The sequence below is a fragment of the Equus caballus genome, chromosome 10 (assembly GCF_041296265.1).
Source record: "Equus caballus isolate H_3958 breed thoroughbred chromosome 10, TB-T2T, whole genome shotgun sequence".
In the NCBI taxonomy this organism is placed as follows: Eukaryota; Metazoa; Chordata; class Mammalia; order Perissodactyla; family Equidae; genus Equus; species Equus caballus.
The window spans coordinates 23,628,468-23,647,303 of record NC_091693.1 but is presented as its reverse complement, the minus strand read 5'-3'; the positions used below and the strand labels follow the sequence as shown (position 1 = coordinate 23,647,303).

The following is an 18,836-nucleotide window of genomic DNA, read 5'->3' as shown; positions in this document are numbered from 1 at the left end:
TGACCCCTGGTCATGGACTGGAACATACTGGTTCATGGTGTTGCTTTGTAACCATGGGTCCCAGGAGTTCTGGCAAGGTTTCTATCAGCTTGTTGGCATTGTTTATTGGTATGTGTGAAAGTGATAATTCACACTTTGTCCTGTGAGATCCCAGAGGATTGTGCCATCGGGACTGGCAATGTAGCAACAATACACCAAGATCACCATCATGGAATAAGATCACCATCATGGAATAAGAAACTCCAGTCAAGGCTTCAGTTTCCTGCTTCTGTGTTTTGTGAACACAGCAGTGGTTTCTGATCCAAGAGAGAAAGCCCATCCATGCAGCCCTTGGAAAGTGGAGAAAATTGGGGCTCATGTCTTATGTCTGGGGATCCTTTTTGCCAGAGATGCGTATCCTCATTTTAATGCTATATGTATATTGCTGATACATTGATCTTTGTCCTGTAACACACAGTAGATTCATCAGCATTACCCTTTTGGGTTCTATGAGTCTTCTTTAGCAATTGAACTCTGACTGCCACAGTTAGTAAAGAAACCATTTGGCAACATCCTTAGTTCTTAGCCGGTGGGCAACGTCTAGTGACCTGAAGGTTTGCCCAGGATTTCCAATATTCTCAACATTGGAGTGCCTTCATCTTCTCAGTAGGAATCCTTCAGATCCAAGCTGTAAGCATTTGAGGGGTTACCTGCTTGATGGCTGAAATGTGACTGAGACAGATGAAGATTTTCTGTGAGGTAAGTTCTTAAAGACTGGCATGGGAGGAACATGTTGCAATCAGCAGCATCAACACGTTTACGGAAAGTGGCTGTGGGAGGAGGGAACTGGAAGTTCAGAGAAAAGTCATTACTTCTCACACTCTGGAGTCCGGGGTGATGCTGTGACCATTCTGGCTTTTCTCCCTCCTGTGGACTGCAAAACCGAAGGACCCTTGAACAGGTGGACATGCTACTATGATCCCTAGACTCCTTTTCCTCCTCTGTTTCAGTAAGTCTCATGGGGCAGTACACTGGGACCATAGAAAATAATATAACTGGTGTGTGGTTTGGATTGGGGATGGAAAGAGAAAGAGTAACATCAACTTTGGTTTATTGAGTGCATATTATGTAACAGAAATCTTGCAGCACACATGTGACCTCTAAACCAGTGTTTTCCAAATTTCAATTATTCTTCTTCCAACATCACGACTTTTGATGAATGCCTCTACCACCAGTACTTTATTGGCTTAATGTTTTTCTTAATAGCGACTCTGGCTTTTTTCTTAAATAAAAGTATTTAAGATAGAAATTTTGTATCAATACTATGAATAAAAATCCAGTGTTGAATCGTAGGTAACTATAAAGTAGATGCAATTTACTTTATATGAGGAATATGGGGAACAATGTTAGGATAGTCTAACAATATACTGTTCCTTGTCAAGCTTCTGAGCCTGAAACTTGCTATTTCTTTGCCATCCAGGCAATTGCCATGATCAAGATACATCAGAGGCTAGCTTCAAATAGGCCTCCTTGTTGATTTAATCCAAGGCGCTATGAGAGCGTTGATTGCATGCTGTCATGCAATGCTTTAATCATCCTTCCTTCCACCTAAAATCATCATACATCACACCAATGGGATGTATTCCACATTTCCACATTTGGAAAATACCACCCTGATCATTCAAAAAAAAAAAAAATAAACCCAAAACCCAGTAAGAGGAAATTCGGTCCACCTTTCCAGATTAGAAATTAATCTAAGTTTGAAAAGTGAAGTGACTTGCCTCAGATTGCACAAGTGGTACAAAGGAAGCCAAAGTTTTAACCCACAACTTCTTAGCTCTAAAAATGCTGTTCCTCTCAGCCACGATGTTAACGTAAGAGGGTCACTTGCATGGACTCCTTTGTAGGGAAGCATCTAGGACAGTATGAAAGGACTTGGGATTGGAAAAAGCTTGAGGAGGCAAAGACGAGTGGTTCAGAATGTTCCCAGCTATGGAGCTAGAATGCAAACTCAAAATAAATTGGTTTCCAGAAACCAATAGAGCTTGACATTCACAAAATATCAGAGGAGGAGCACTTGCCTTGGCGTGATTATTTGCACTTGGCTTTCTCCTATCGCCGCTAGTCTCTGATCCCAAGAGTTTAGGCTACACCCCAGAGCACTCCTTACGTCAGAGGCTTGTCTTAGGAAGACACAACTAGTTGTGTTTTTGGAGGGAACTGGATGGATGTAGTGAATACAGCATATGTTCTGGAGACTCAGCTCCTGCACACACTATTTGTGGGGCCTTGGGAAACACATGTCAATATTTAAAAGTTTGCTCATCTTTGAGGGTTAGCTTCACAATTAGGTTCAAGTATGCATGACTTGAGGCACATTATTCAAGCTCAATAAATGACATTTTTTAGAATTCTTTTTTTTGAGGAAGATTAGCCCTGAACTAACACCTGCTGCCATCAATCCTCCTCTTTTTGCTGAGAAAGACTGGCCCTGAGCTAACATCCATGCCCATCTTCCTCCACTTTATATGTGGGACACCTGCCACAGCATGGCTTGATAAGTGGTGTATACGTCTGTGCCCAGGATCCGAACCAGTGAACCCTGGGCCACTGAAGCAGAGTGTGCAAACTTAACCACTACTTATCCACTTAATCATTACTTATCCACGGGCCTGGCCCCATCGATAAATGATTTTTTTTAAGTTTGTTATTCTTTTTATCATTCATTCTCCTCTTACTTGGTTAGACATTGATTCCACAGCAATTCCTTCCACAGTTCTTCCCTAGATGCAAGTATGAAACACTTCAATCTTTTTTATGGCTGAATAGTATTCCACTTAGGTATGCATGTGTCTATACATTCTACTTCGATATAGACCACATTTTATTTATCCATCCATCTGTTGATGGACACCTGGGTTGTTTCCACCTTTCAGCTATTCCTTATCTTCCCTCCTTCAATGAGAAGGTTAATATTTTCCTTCCCATTTTGTCTTTGAGAGACAGTGAGTCTCTCTTAATGGACTTCCTGCTGCTCTCCAAGTAATGAGGCCTCTGAGCAGGCTTCCTGCTGTCACTCAGGCATGTCCTGCTGAAGACAGAGATGACATCAGATGAGATGTTCTGGGGCCTGGGAGTGTATGGTAAATCCCACACGACCTGATGGAGTGTCCGACCATTGTCTACCCAGCTCCACAAAGCTCTTAACCCTTCCAGGCTAACAGAGCACAGGAGGCCTCTGAAGAGGTACCTGTCCTCCCTCAAAGGTGTTCAGGATCTGAGTGTCTTGAGGCGTACAGGTGGGGGTTGATGGAGAAGGGACTAGGATTGCAAAGACCCTAAATTTCCATAGACCCCAGAATGTCCCATGAGCCAAGACAGCAGCACATCCTGACTTCTCAGTCCCAATCACAATTCCCTCATGAGTTGCTCCAAACCATCCAGAATTTATTTATTTTTCTTAATTTTACTTTGTCAGATTAGACTCCCACTTTCTCTGGGCATCACATACAGCCTACAGACTTTCTAAGTCCCTGAGACTTTACAGCCTCTTGCAGAGAGGTGCTGGAGTTCTCTCCATTCCCTTAGCGCTTTGCCAGGACACGAGGCTGACATTTACTGATAATCTTCCACCTGTTATGCAGAGTGGCGCTTACCTTGCACACTCAGCATGATCCATTAGAAGGGGAGAGGGTCTGTGCTGTGGGTCCCACTTCTTTGCAAAGCAGGTCGGCTCCCAGGACTTTGATGCTCAGAGACCAGGCTCTCTACCCAGAGCTCACGGTCATGTGCTTCCCAGGTGTAGCTTCCAGTGGGTTCAGGTGTCCACAGGTGTCTGCTCTCTCAACCCTTCTTTTTTCCATTCTCTGTGGATTCACAGACTGTAAGACAGATTCCTTTTCAATACCTTAAACATATCCATTATATTCCTTTTTTTTATTATGGTAAAATATATATAAATACTATTTATCCTTTTAACTATTTGCAAATGTAGAGTTCAGCGGCATTAAATATGTTCACAATGCTGTGCAACCATCACTCAAAACTTTTTCATCATCCCAGACATAAACTCCGTACTCGTGAACCAATAACCCAGTTTCTCTCTTTCTCCTCAGCCCCTGGTAACCTCTATTCTACTTTCTGTCTCCATGAATTTGCCTATTCCACGTCGTGTAAATGGAATCACACAATATTTGTCCTTTTGTGTCTGGCTAATTTCACTGAGCATAATGTTTTCAAGGTCTATCCTTGGACCTCGTAGCATGTATCAGAATTTAATTCTTTTTCATGGCTGAATAGTATTCCATAGTATGTATAGCCCACTTTTTGCTCATTCATTCATCCTTTGCTGGACACTGGATCTCTTCAAATTTTGGCAATTTACTGTCACTGTTTTCAAAAAGTGAAATATAATATTTTTGATTGGCCCACGCAATTTTAGTGCAAAAGCCTGGTAACTTCTCCTTTTCACGAAGACACAAAACCGTTTAGTTCACATGGGGGAAAAAGAGGAAATCGCTTAGAAACACAGGCCTAATCAACATCTGTTGAGTTAGATCAATCTCTTTCTTGCCATAATATTCACAAACAGGCATGATGTTAATTTCAAAGAGATCTGGGCACTCAGGCAAAACTGTATCTACCACCACTGGGCATTAATGGCAGGGTGGTCGTGAACAGTCAGAGATGTATGTAATTACTTTCACTTGGAAGTTTCTTTCTAAGCCGGTTGACTTTGAATACCTAAGTTTCAGTCTTGAGAAAGGTTTTTCCGGGTTCACATACAGCAGTGGTTCTCCACCGTGGCCGAATATTTGTGGGGAGATTTTGATTTTTTTTTTTTTGAGGAAGATTAGTCCTGAGCTAACTACTACCAATCATCCTCTTTTTGCTGAGGAAGACTGGCCCTGAGCTAACATCCATGCCCATCTTCCTCTGCTTTACACGCGGGATGCCTGCCACAGCATGGCTTTTTGCCAACCTGTGCCATGTTCGCACCCGGGATCCGAACCGGCAAACCCTGGGCCACTGAGAAGCGGAACGTGCGAACTTAACCACCGCACCACCAGGCCGGTCCCAATGTGGGGAGATTTTGAAAGTTTGGGGCCTGAGTCCTATTGCAAGTGATTCTGACTCAAAGCCTGTGTGTGGCTTGGTCTGTGCACTGGAATTTTCAACAACGCCCTGCCCTCAACGGGAGCAAAATGAGTAGCTGAGATTAAGAACAATTGAGTTGGAGTATCCTACAAATGCACCTGCACATGGGACAAGGGAGGGGAGGTGCGTATGTTTTCTCCTTTCTGGAACATCCATTTGGATTTTTTGAGGCTGGCTTCATGGTACCAAGCAGTAACCTTTGTCCCATCTGGAGTATCAAGAGATGAAAAGAGATAATGGCTAAGATTGGATAAGAAACTTTTCAGATTAAACGCTGAGATTGACTTAACTAGCTCTTCTCAGTGATAGGACTTGCTCCATCTCTGAGAAAACCCCTACTCACCAAATGGATGTTGGTGACGATGGTGAGGTCCAGAAATGGAATTAATCTGGTGGGAGGAAGAAAGGGAGCTATGGAGAGGTTGCAACTTTTCACATCCTGGTAAAATTTCTCAATCATGCTTAAACGGGGTCATCACATCAGAAAGTCAAGGTGCATTTGTAGAAGTCCTACTATGTGCCAGAACACGCACAGACACGGGGGATGTTGAGGCCAATAACACAGAGTTGCTACTCTCCAGGTGCTCATCATAGTGACATCTTATGTCACCCACATTATGAGTTACATAAACTTCTATGAACTCTTTTAAGAAATTACAATAAAATGGTTCTATCTTAATTTATGTCACTGAAGGCACCAAGGATCCGTTCTTATGGTGATTCTTCTGTCTACAGATGAGACTGTCAGGAGATGCTTAGGCCTACATAGAGCCTCAGAACATCAGAAGTGGGCGAAGGCCACACTCGTGTCCCCGGCTTCCCCAATCTCCCTCATGGTTCATGCCTCTTATACAATACTGAGAGATCTAGGAAGTATAAGACAGGTTCTAATAGAAATGTAAGACTAACAGTGGTTCAGGAGAGAAAATGAGACTAGGAGGATTTGTGGCATTTGGTGGAACCAAGAAAGGTCCTGGGGCCTTGGGAGGTGAAAGCTGCACAGAAGAAGTTCTGTTAGAAGTGATGGAGGAGCTGAGGGCAGAGCTGAAGCCAAAGTCTTGCATAGAGACAATGAGAACTCCAAAATGCATGACCTCCAGGGGTCCATCCTCAACAAGAGCCCCAGGGAGGTCCCTCAGGGATGAGGGCAGGTGATGGTGTGGGCTCCAGGTAGGTGCCTATGTCTCATGGACCGTTCTTTTGCAGGGCTGTGTGCTGGCCAAGGAGACAGGAGAAGAGATGGTGAGTGTTTCTTCTATTAAACCCTCCTTGATCCTTCAGCCCCAAAGGCCCCATTTTCCTTTCCATTCTTTAAATGGGCTCCCTGAGAGCAGGTGAGAGAACCAAACCCAACCCTCCACTCTGCTTCCTTCCAGGCTCACTTCCCAAGCCCTCTCTCAGTGCCTGGCCTAGCTCGGTGGTACCGGCTAAAAGTAATGTGACGCTGCGATGCAGGACTCCTACCAAGGATGTAAACTTTGATCTCAGAAAGGGAGGACACCTCATTGAGTCCTCACAATCACCTGATTCTGCAGAGGGCCTGGCTGAATTTCACCTCACTGATCTGAAAATCAGTCATGCCGGAGAGTACATGTGTGAATACCACAGAAGAGGGAGACCCTACGTAAGTTCACAGCCCAGTGATGTCCTTCTACTGCTGGTGACAGGTGAGGACGGGGCTTCAGCATGGCACGTGGTCTTCCTAGAGACAGGGGATGGTGGAGGAACCAGAGCAAGAGGGGGCGGGGGTTCTCACCTCCAGTGCCGTTGGGGAGGGGGAGATGGAGAAAGACAGGCAGGGAGCTGACAAACTTGGCTTTATTCAGGGCTGACAGGAGGGAGAATCTCCTTCCTGGAGTCAGAGCAGAAAGAGGGTGAGATGAGGCATCTGTCATTCCCCACACTCCATGGGAACCCCCAGCCAGAAGAACATAAGTGAGTGGGGGACGCCAGGCTTCTCCCCATGACCTTGGAGCCTCCCTTTTCTTCCAGGAAATTTTCCTAAACCTTCCCTCCAAGCCCACCAAAGGGGTAAGGTGACTGAAGGAGAAAAGGTGACCCTGCAGTGCCAGAAGCCAGACTTCGGGATCGTGCCTGTGATGTTTGCCCTACTGAAGGCAGGAAGTCCAAAGCCCATCCAACTCCGGACTCCAGTAGGGAAGGAGACAGACTTCTCCCTTCAGAGTGTGACAGTCAATGACACTGGGCAGTACAGCTGTGTGTACTACCAGACAAAGGCTCCTTTCTGGGCCTCAGAGCCCAGCAATCGCGTTGACATCCAGGTGACAGGTAACGCTTGCCATGATTTTGAGAAATTTCTTTTTAACTAAATAAGAAATCATTGATCTGTCATCCTCTGATTCTCATTTCTACATCACGTGCACTACCATCTCTTTTTAACATCTTTTGTTTCTTAATTTTCACTCTTTTGCCCTTTTTTGTTCCGCATCTGTGGATAATTTCTCAAGTTGTTCTTCAAAATGATCAATCCTGCCATCATCAGAATCCCTTCTACCATTCTCTGCATCTCTTAAGGTGTTGGTTTACCTTGGCAATAGTGGTTTCATTCCCAACGATGCTTTTTTGTTCTCAGAATGTGGCATTCCCACAGCCTCCTGCTTTAGGGTGATGGAGACAAAAGCTTTTCGTATCTCACAGCACTTACTGTTAGAATTCTTCTGACATTATCTCATTATGAAAATACATAATGGCAGAGATTGGATCAGAAACCTTTAAGGACGAAGGCTAAGGACGTCCAGCTAGCACTTTCCCATGATAGCGCTTCCTCTGTCTCTCAAGCAACTTCTTACCCCACCAAATGGGTGGGGGTCACTATGTTGTGAGGTAGGGATGGGTCAACCCGGTGGGAAGAAGAAAGGAAGATATTGTAAGTTTGCATCTTTTCACATCCTGGTAAAATGTCTCAATCATTTAACTAGGGGCATCCCAGCAGGAGGTCAATGTGCATTTGTAGAGGTCCTACTATGTGCCAGGACCTGCACAGACCCTGGGGATGCTGAGGTGAATAGCACAGAATTCGTGCCATCCAGGTGCTCACAGGTAGTGACATCTTGTGTCTCCCATGGTATGAGTTACATAAACTCCTATGAAGTCTTTTAAGAAATTACAACCAAATGGTTCTGTCTAAATTTATGTCATCCAAGGTACCAAGGAAGCTTTCTTATGGTGGTTCTTCTATCAGAGATGAGACTGTCAGGAGATGCTCAGGCTTAATTAGGGCCTTATAACATCAGAGGTGGTGAGGGCCACACTCATGTCGCCAGCTTCCCCAACCTCCTTCGTGGTTCATGCCTCTTACCCCCGGCTCAGAGGAGGGGGAATTAGAAACTATAGCACAAGTTCTAATAGAAATATAAGATTAAGAGTGGCTCAGGATAGAAGCCGAGAGGAGGAGGATTTGTAGAATTTGATGGAGCCAAGAAAGGTCTTGGAGCCTTGGGAGGTGACAGCTGCACAGGACAATCTCTGTGAGAAATGATGGAGGAGCTGAGGGCAGAGCTGAAGCCAGAGTCCAGCATGGAGAAAATGAGAACTCCCAAACGCATGACCTCCAGAGGTCCCTTCTCAGCAAGAGGCCCTGGGAAAGTCCCTCAGTGATGAGGCAGGTGATGGTGTAGGTTCCAGACAGGTGCATATGTCTCATGGACCGTTCTTTTTCAAGGCTGCGTGTTGCCCAAGGAGACAGGAGAAGAGATGGCGAGTGTTTTTTCTATTAAACCCTCCTTGATCCTTCAGCCCCAAAGGCCCCATTTTCCTTTCCCTTCTTTAAATGGGCTCCCTGAGAGCAGGTGAGAGAACCAAACCCAACCCTCCACTCTGCTTCCTTCCAGGCTCACTTCCCAAGCCCTCTCTCAGTGCCTGGCCTACCTCGGTGGTACCGGCCAAAAGTAATGTGACGCTGCGATGCAGGACTCCTACCAAGGATGTAAACTTTGATCTCAGAAAGGGAGGACACCTCATTGAGTCCTCACAATCACCTGATTCTGCAGAGGGCCTGGCTGAATTTCACCTCACTGATCTGAAAATCAGTCATGCTGGGGAGTACATGTGTGAATACCACAGAAGAGGGAGACCCTACGTAAGTTCACAGCCCAGTGATGTCCTTCTACTGCTGGTGACAGGTGAGGACGGGGCTTCAGCATGGCACGTGGTCTTCCTAGAGACAGGGGATGGTGGAGGAACCAGAGCAAGAGGGGGCGGGGGTTCTCACCTCCAGTGCCGTTGGGGAGGGGGAGATGGAGAAAGACAGGCAGGGAGCTGACAAACTTGGCTTTATTCAGGGCTGACAGGAGGGAGAATCTCCTTCCTGGAGTCAGAGCAGAAAGAGGGTGAGATGAGGCATCTGTCATTCCCCACACTCCATGGGAACCCCCAGCCAGAAGAACATAAGTGAGTGGGGGACGCCAGGCTTCTCCCCATGACCTTGGAGCCTCCCTTTTCTTCCAGGAAGTTTTCCTAAACCTTCCCTCCACGCCCACCAAAGGGGTAAGGTGACTGAAGGAGAAAAGGTGACCCTGCAGTGCCAGAAGCCAGACTCTGAGACTGGGCCTAAAATGTTTGCCCTACTGAAGGCAGGAAGTCCAATGCCCATCCTGCTCCAGGGTCCAGCAGAGCGGGAGACAAACTTCTCTCTTCAGAATGTGACAGTCAATGACACTGGGCAGTACAGCTGTGTCTACTACCAGACAACAGGTCCTTTCTGGGCCTCACATCCCAGTGATCACCTTGTGATCTGGGTGACAGGTAAAGTTTTACATGATTTTTAGGAATTAAAAAAAAATTTAAACAAGAGATCCTTGATCTGTTATCCTTGGATTCTCATTTCTACACCACTTGCACTATCATCTCTTTTTAACATCTTTTGTTTCCTAATTTTCACTCTTCTGCCTTTTTGTGTTCTGCATGTTTGGATAATTTCTCAAGCTGTTCTTCAAAATGATCAATCCTGCCTTCATTAGAATCCCTTCTACTACTCTCTGCGTCTCTCAGTGTTGGTTGATCTTGGTGATAGTGATTTCATTCCCAACAGCTCTTTTTTGTTCCCAGAATGTGGCATCCCCACAGCCTCCTGCTTTGGGGTGATGGATGCCATATCTTTTCACATCTCACAGCACTTACTGTTAAAATTCTTCTGACGTTATCTTGTTTCCTGCCAGAATTTTGCTCCACTGGCTGCTACACACTCTACGTTTTCAGCTTTGTACATTTTCTTTTATGCTGTTGAGTTCCCATGATTTCAGTGAATGTTTTATGGTTAGAAACAAAAGTCAGTGTGGTGAGTACTGTGAGGTGGAGAGGGTTTCCTGATCACGGTGGTTTCATTATGTATTTCTCCCTCTGGATTTTGTCTTCAGGGAACATTGTTATTGATGGGTTCGGAGATGACTTTTGCACTAATTGGGATGCACGAGGTGGGATGATATAAATGCGGGCTTCTCTTTAGGAACCAGGGCCAATGCCAACCTTCAGCCCCTGTTGAGTGAAGCTGCAATTAAACGCACAGTGGTCCAGGAGCTTAGCTCCTCAGCTCAAACTTTCTTAAGCTCATTACCTGCAAAAAGGTTTCATTCTATGAAGAGAGACGCAGATGGAGCCACTGAATTATTTCAGGGCTCTGTGGGGCAATTTTGATTTTTTTGCATAGCTCCCTAAGATGAATTCCTAATATATGGATGGAGAAAGGAAAAAGGAAACGCAGGAAGATGGAAATGAGATAAAGAGCAAATAAATGAAAGAAGGGTGATAATGTGGAGGAATATGAAGGGAAGAAGATGAAGGAAGAGCCAGTACCATTCTCACAAAATCCAATATCTTGTTTTCAGTGATTAAAACTTCAGTGAAGGTACAGCTGACCACTGGCCAGGAAATATAAGTGGGTATGTGAGAGTTGCACTTGGCAGATCCATTTGAGAAGAAGGGATATCTTTTTATGGCTGGTGCTGACCCTCTTCTCTGTTTCATTTTCCCCAGATGCCACATCAAGAGATTACACCACGGGGAACCTCATCCGACTGGGTCTGGGTGCCATAATTTTGGCTATTATGGGGGCTCTCTTGGTTGAATCCTGGTGTAGCCAGAAGGAGTCTCAAAGTGGATCCAGGTAAAACAACTGAGCATTTCTCTTTTTCACGGGCTGTTGTAGAAGCGGGGGTCTTTAAACATCATACTTCACCATGGGACCTTACGTTTTGCAGTATGGCCACAAACAGCGTTTCAGGTGGGATTTTTCTTCATCACGTATGACTCTTCTGTTCACTGTAGGAACGTTTAGTATCTCTTTTCCTTTCCCATTAAACAGCAGTTGAAGCCTCAATCACTGTGGAAGAAGAAAAAAAGCAGGTACTACCACACCTCTTCAAACATCCCTGGATACGGAGGATGGGGAGAGGGGTGGTGTTCTTGGTTGAGAACCTGTGTTTGGAGGCTGTTGAGAAATTATATTCTTCCTCTTCCTCCTTTCCTTGATCTTAAGTCTGTCCTCTACTCATAGGTCCCACAACTGCTGGGGTGGGGAAGACAAGTGCTTGATCAAGCTAGACCTGCTGATTCTTAACAGTTCTGTGGATCCTGCATTCTCAGCTCTCTTGAGAGCCACTGCAAGGCAAGAGGATGGCTTTCTTCTTCCTGTACTGTTCACCTGGGGCCAAGAACAGGACTGAGCATAAAGACTCACCTAACACGTTTTGATGTGGATGATTGGAAAAAATACTGAAAGCTTCAGAGTCAGGCTGGGTGGCATGTTTGGTTGAAGGGGCAGGAACCATTCTTCCACTGAAAAGTGAAGAAAACATTGCTTCCTGTATATTTATTATTGCTCCCCTCCATTCTCACTGTTTTGTACTTTTGGACCAGCAATTAGCCATTGAAATTTCTGTATTTACCACAGATGTCTTTTAAATTTTATTTCATATATTCCCAACATTTTACCTCATTTTGGGAGAATTCCACTGTATTCCCTGGCATCCAGTTCTGCCCAGTTATATCCAGTATTTCTGGCACAGGTGTAAAAAGTCATCCATTATATTTTTACTTTCAAGATCTGTGGTTGTTTCTTGTTAATAATCTTGGTTTTTTTTTTTTTCATTAATACTCATTCTTATTTTAGAACTATTATCTCCTCCATTATAGTTCATGAGATATACTTATGAAAACCAAGTTCTGATTGTAATAGAAACGATTGTCTCAGATCTAAGTTCTTCATTTCATCTGCTTCCTTTCATTGTGTCAACTTTCATCAGATCATGGATGAGTTTTTTTTTTTCTGCTTTATTTCCCAACCCTCCCCACCCCCGTACATAGTTGTATATCTTAGTTGCAGGTCCCTCTAGTTGTGGGATGTGGGACGCCGCCTCAACGTGGCCTGATGAGCGGTGCCATGACCGCGCCCAGAATCTGAACCCTGGGCCGCCACAGCGGAGCGAGCGAACTTAACCACTTGGCCACGGAGCCGGCCCCACGGATGAGTTTTGCTTGTTTTCTCATCATTGAAGTTGAGATCTTCCTTTCATAGCCGCTGCAGTTGTGGATAAGATTAGGTGAGGGCAGCCTGTTTTTGTCCTCTGCACTCCTCAGGGTGTTGGGGGAGAAGACTGGGCTGCGTATCTTGTGACTGGCATTCTCAATGTGGTGGCTCCTGGTAGCCTCAGATACCAGGAGAATTTTTCTATCCCTCTCACCCAATTAGTAAAACTATGGTTCCTACTGAGAATAGACCCTTTTGGCTGCTATCTGGTCAAGAGGAGTCAAATGAACAGAACTCTGAATTTATAGCCAGTACGGGTGTGGAACATCAGACGGACACCAACTGCTCCCTCTACAATGACCTCTTGCCTCAGTCTCCACCTTGGCCACTCATGGAACAGCTTCGGTGATGTTCCCACTCTGTAATGCATGACTGTCCACATCTATTTTACATTGTGTTTTTCCTCTTTAATTGGATCCCACTTTTAAACTTCTTATTTTGAAATCCTTATAGATTCACAAGAAGATGCAAAAATAGTCAGATACTTGTGCCCTTCAGCCAGTTTCTCCCAATGGTTCCATTCTACATCCATTACAATATCAAAACCAAGAAGTAGACATTAGTACAATGTGTGTGTACAGTTCGACATTATTTTATCACATGTTTAGAGTCATATAGCCTCAAGCACAATCAATCTACATACTGATCTAGTCTATCACCGTAAAGACGTTTCTCATGCTGTTCCTTTACACCCACCTCTTTCCAACACCATTCTTCGACCCTGGCCACCACTCGTTTGTTCTCTACCTCTATAATTTTGTCATTTTCAGAATGTTTTATTTGACATCACCAGGTTTCCATTTCATGATACTATCTTTTCTTAACTAAGCTTAATTTATACGTTAAGCTGGATCTTCACACCTCAATGCTTCCCTCTGCCCTGATCTGCCAACAGCAGATTGAGAACAAGTGGTTGGAGTATCCAATAAATGCAACTGTATGTGGGACAAGGGCTAACGTATGTTTTCGCCTTTCTAAAATATCCATTTGGATTTTTTGAGACTTGTTTTAGAGCACCAAGCAGTGAAGTTGGTACCATTTGGATATCAAGGGGTGAAAACACATAACAACAAAGATTGGATCAGAAACCTTTAAGGATTAAAGCTAAGGTTGTCCAGCTAGTACTTTCCCATGATAGGGCTTCCTCAGTCTCAGCAATTCCTTACCTCGTCAAATGGGTGTGGCTCATTACGGTACGAGGCAGGGATGGGTCGAGCTGGTGGGAGGAAGGAAGGACGATATTGTAAGGCCTCATCATTTCACATCCTGGTAAAATTTCTCAGTCATACTTAAAAGGGGGCATCTCAGCAGTTGGTCAACATGCATTTGTAGAAGCCCTACTATGTGCCAGGACCTGTGTAGACACTGGGGATGCTGAGGTGAATAGCACAGAGTCCCTGCCTTCCAGGTGCTCACAGGTAGTGGGTTACCTCTTGCGTTTCCCATGGCTAGAGGTACACATACATCCATAAACTCTCTTAAGATTTTACAACCAGATTGACATCAGAATCATGGTGGCATGAGTCATTCTTTTTTTTTCCTCTCCTCTTCAATTTACAACTAGTTGGGCATCCATAACGAAACACTAGCTCCTCTGCACAGCACACCAGGACACCTGAGAGGTCCATCCATCTGTGCATCCAAAGGTGGGGGGCCAGGACCTTGGAGAAGGCCATGGAGCCAAGGGAGTTGTGGTGGCACCAAGCTGTGAATCTAAGACTTAAACATAAGACCTGACATCATAAAACTCCTAGAAGAAAACAGAAGAAGCTCATCAATATTGGTCTTGGGAATGAGTTTTTGGACATGATGCCAAAAGCACAAACGACAAAAGCAAAAATCAACAGATGGGACTACACCAAACTCAAAAGCTTCTGCACAGCAAAAGAAAGAATAAAAAAATGAAAAGACAACCTATAGGACAGAATATTTTTGCAAAGCATATATCAGATAAGGGGTTAATATCCAAAATACATAAAGAGCTCATAAAACTTGACAACAACAGCAACGACAAAGCAATCCCATTAGAAAACGGGCAGAAGAACTAAATAGACATTTTTCCAAAGAGGACACCAAAATGGCCCAAAGGCACATGAACAGATGTTCAACATCACTAACCATCAAATCAAAACCACAACGAGATATCGCCTCACACCTGTTAGGATGTTTACCATTAAGAAGACAGGAGACCACAGGTGCTGGCGAAGAGAGAACCCTTATAAATTGTTGGTGGGAATGTAAATTGATCCATCCACTATGGAAAACAATATATGCAGGATCCTCAAAAAATTAAAAATAGATCTACCACACGACCCAGGAATTCCAATTCTGGGTATATACCTGAAGGAAATGAAAACAGGATTTTGACAAGATATATGCACTCCCGTGTTTATCACAGCATTATTCACAATAGCCAAGACGTGGAGTCAACCTAAGTGCCCATCAACAGATGAGTGGATAAAAAAGATGTGGTACATACATACAATGGAAGATTATTCAGCCAAGAGAAAGGAGTATATCTTACCATTTACAACAACAGGCATGGATCCTGAGCACATTATGCTAAGTGAGATGTCAGATAGAGAAAGACAAATACTATATGATATCACCTATATGTGGAATCTAAATCTGTAAAAAACAGAGAGTAAAATGGTGGTTACCAGGGAATGGGGGATGGGGAACAAAATTGACGTTGTTTAAGGGTACAAACTTACAGCGAGTAGTAAATAAGCCATAGAGATCTAATCCACAGTATAATGAATATATACGATAATATTATACTGTAATTATGTAATGTGATAAATATTGCTACAAAGGCAATCATATTATGATATATAAATGTGTCAAAGTGACATGCTGTACATCCTAAATTTACATAATGCTACATATCAAGTTTATTTATTTATTTGTTTTTAAAGGTACACTTTTTTCTTCTTTTCTTTTGGTGAGGAAAATTGGCCCTGAGCTAACATCTATTGCCAATCTTTCTCTCTCTTTTTTTCCTCCTCAGAGCCCCAATACACAGTTGTATATCCTACTTGTAAATCATACTAGTTTTTCTGTGTGGGCAGGCGCCACAGCATGGCTTGATGAGTGGTGTGTAGGTGCCCATCCAGGATACGAACTGGGGAATCCTGGGCCCAAAGCAGAGTACCCAAACAACCACTCCGCTAAGGGGCCAGCACCTTAAATTAATTTTTTTAAAAAGATGACATGACATGAGTAAGCATGTCTAGTATGCCCTATTTCAAGTCTTCAAAAAGTATTAAATTGGGGTGGCATGGTGGTTAAGCTCCCACATTCTGCTTCAGCAGCCCTGGGTTCGCCAGTTCAGATCCCAGGTGCGGACACAGCACTGCTTGGCAAGCCATGCTGTGGCAGGTGTCTCACATATAAAGTAGAGGAAGACGGGCACAGATGTTAGCTCAGGGCCAGTCTTCCTCAGCAAAAAGAGGAGGATTGGCAGCAGATGTTAGGTCACAGCTAATCTTCCTCAAAAAAAAAATATTAAATTGGTTAAACTAATAGCAAGCTCTGAAAAGAAAAACAGCTCCTTGCACATTTAGACTCTTCTTTGGGATGCCACACCCAAAGCACCAGAAATCAAAGATCCCCTCTCCTCCTGGCAAGGCAGAGGTGGTGGAAAAGCGGAGGCAGGTCCAGCAGTTGCACCAAGTGCCCCAACCCACACTGCCAGCCCCTCCAGCCCCCCTGGCCTGCGCGCCCCTCTGTGCCAGGCGGCTGCCCACGGGAGCATCTCCCCCCGGAACACGTGGTCATTTGGAGACTGTGGTTGTCGCCGTGGGGTCGCGCCAGCCGGGAGCTTGCAGCCGATACTCACCCATTGGGAATACTGTTCTTCCTTTCTGTGACACGAGAGGCGTGGGGATCCCATGACCCAGGAACTCTGCTCTAAAGCCTCATACGGAACAGACGCCATGGCAACTGCAGCCACTGGGATGCTCACCCAGGCTGCGAGTATACAGATGGAACCCACAGCTTCCCGAAGGCACACACTGCGCATGCTCAGAACCCACCGGCTGAGGCGCACATTGTGCGGGCCTGTGGACCACCTGGCGGTCAAGCCTGGGGAGAGAGCATGAGGCAGGCGGCAGTTGTGGGGTGCAAGCATCTGGATCAGCGCGGGCTGGTTGGTGACCTCTCCTAGTGCACAGTAAATGATGCGTCCTGCCTTCACTGCCCAGAGACAGCAAAAGTGCACTGTCCATCCAGGTGACTGTTGTCCTGCCCGTTAACGTCCCCCAACCTGTCCCTCTCAGGCACCCCAGTACTTGAGCTGGTTGGAGCCCTGCTCTGTGCAAAAATCCAGTGCCCCAGCCCCCGTGTCCCCTCGCCCCCCAGTAACCAGGGCCAGACCCGCAGGGGCCATTGGGACTTGTAGTCCCCAGGGCCTGGTCGACCTATTAGTCATCCCCTTTGTGAATTAACAGGGTTGAGAAACACTCCATTTTACAGGATTGGAGAGCGGTGCTTGATTTGCATCAAATCCAGGTTCACATTATTTATTGAGTGCCTTCTGCATGCTGAACACCTTGCTAGGATTGGGGACAGTAGATGAGTTCATGCTCCAATCGTCAGCTTCACTTCAGGTTGAGCAGAAAGGTGAACTTGCAAGATAGAATGTAATGACCATGAATGAGATGAACTTTGCTGGTGACGTCAGCAGCAAGGCAGAGTGAGCTCTCCCAGTAAACTCTCCCCCCAAAAATACAAGGAAAAGGACATTCATATTCCAACAGAGGATGTCCACACAACACAAAAGATGTCTAAGAGACCCACACAGACATAGGTCAGGAGGTGGAGGTGCTGGAGTACGCCCCTCCCACCCCAGTAGGTGGAACGAGATAAGAGAATGTTTCTCTTCCTCCCTGAAGGAGAGCGACCCAGGGATTACCTGCAGCCTCAGGGAGGAAAGCAGAGAGGGAGCAGCAGCCCTCGGAGGGAACACCATAGATCTCTGAGGTCCCTCACAGACCAGGAGAAAGCCCCTCACAGAGGGGACCAGCTGTCTCAGGGGTGTGTCCTTCAAGCCAACACCAGGAAAGCCGATAGCAAGGGCAGAGCGAGAAGCCTCTGAGATTGCACAGGAGAAGAAAGTGCCCCACCCCACCATCTGGTGCCCCAGACTCAGCCCCAGCCCAGCACCTTGGAGCTGTCCCAGTGATTTGCAGCAGGCTCAGAATACAGAGCTCTTGACCCCCACCCAGTGGCGAAAGGTAGAAGCGGCAATCAAATACTACCACAATGCGGAAGTACAAATCCATGCTATATCACAGTATGAAAAAATATATTAAATCTCCAGACCAGAAGGAAAATGGCAAGTACCCGGAAATCAATCCTGAAGACACGGAAATCTATAACCTAAATGACAGAGAATTTGAAATAGCTGTCATTAAAAAACTTGCTAAGTTAAAAGAGAATGCAGATAGACAATGAGTTCAGGAGGTACTTCACAAAAGAGATTGAAACTATAAAGAAGAACCAATCAGAAATATTGGAGATGAAAACCACAATAGATGAGGTAAAGTAGAATATAGATTCTCTGAACAGTAGAGCTGATATAGAGGAACGAATCAGCATGATTGAGGACAGAAATATAGAAATGCTTCAGATGGAGGAGGAGAAAGAAGTAAGACTGAAAAGAAATGGAGAAAGTCTCTGAAAATTATCCTACTCAGTTAGGAAATGCAACATAAGGATTATAGGTATTCCAGAGAAAGAAAGGAGGGAAAATGGAGCAGAAAGCATGTCCAAAGAAATAATAGTGGAGAACTTCCCAAACCTGGAGAAGGAGATGGAAATTTATGTGAAAGAGGCCACTCAGACAAGGGATACAAAAGAAAAAATAAACAAGTGGGATGTTATCAGACTAAGGAGCTTCTGCAACGCAAAGGAAACCAGGATCAAAATAAACAGACAACCCACTAGTTGGGAGAAAATATTTGCAAATCAGATATCCAACAAGGGGTTAATTTCCATTATATGTAAAGAACTCACAGAACTGAACAACAAAAAAACAAACAATCTGATCAAAAACTGGGCAGGGGTTAATAACAGACATTTCTCCAAAGAAGATATACAGATGGCCAATAGACACATGAAAAGAGGCTCAACATCACTAATCAAAGGGAAATGC

The 18,836-nt window shown here is 44.9% G+C and overlaps 1 protein-coding gene across 2 annotated transcripts; it reads left to right on the top strand.

The window, feature by feature from the left end:
* Positions 1–804: 804 nt before the first annotated feature.
* LOC100630386 (immunoglobulin superfamily member 1) lies at positions 805–12,195 on the top strand. Of its 2 annotated transcripts, XR_011421980.1 has the most exons (10): positions 836–988; positions 6,343–6,378; positions 6,513–6,803; positions 7,129–7,425; positions 8,988–9,278; positions 9,604–9,900; positions 10,980–11,033; positions 11,128–11,257; positions 11,456–11,496; positions 11,648–12,195. XR_011421980.1 is itself a non-coding variant. In XM_070223247.1 (9 exons), exons 1-8 carry the CDS (start codon positions 955–957, stop codon positions 11,460–11,462), a joined length of 1,383 nt encoding a protein of 460 aa, XP_070079348.1. In that variant the 5' UTR covers positions 805–954; the 3' UTR covers positions 11,463–11,496; positions 11,648–12,195. The 2 variants fall into 2 exon arrangements, 1 of the variants encoding a protein (XP_070079348.1); XM_070223247.1 differs by lacking the exon at positions 10,980–11,033 and having other exon boundaries at positions 805–988.
* Positions 12,196–18,836: the final 6,641 nt, after the last annotated feature.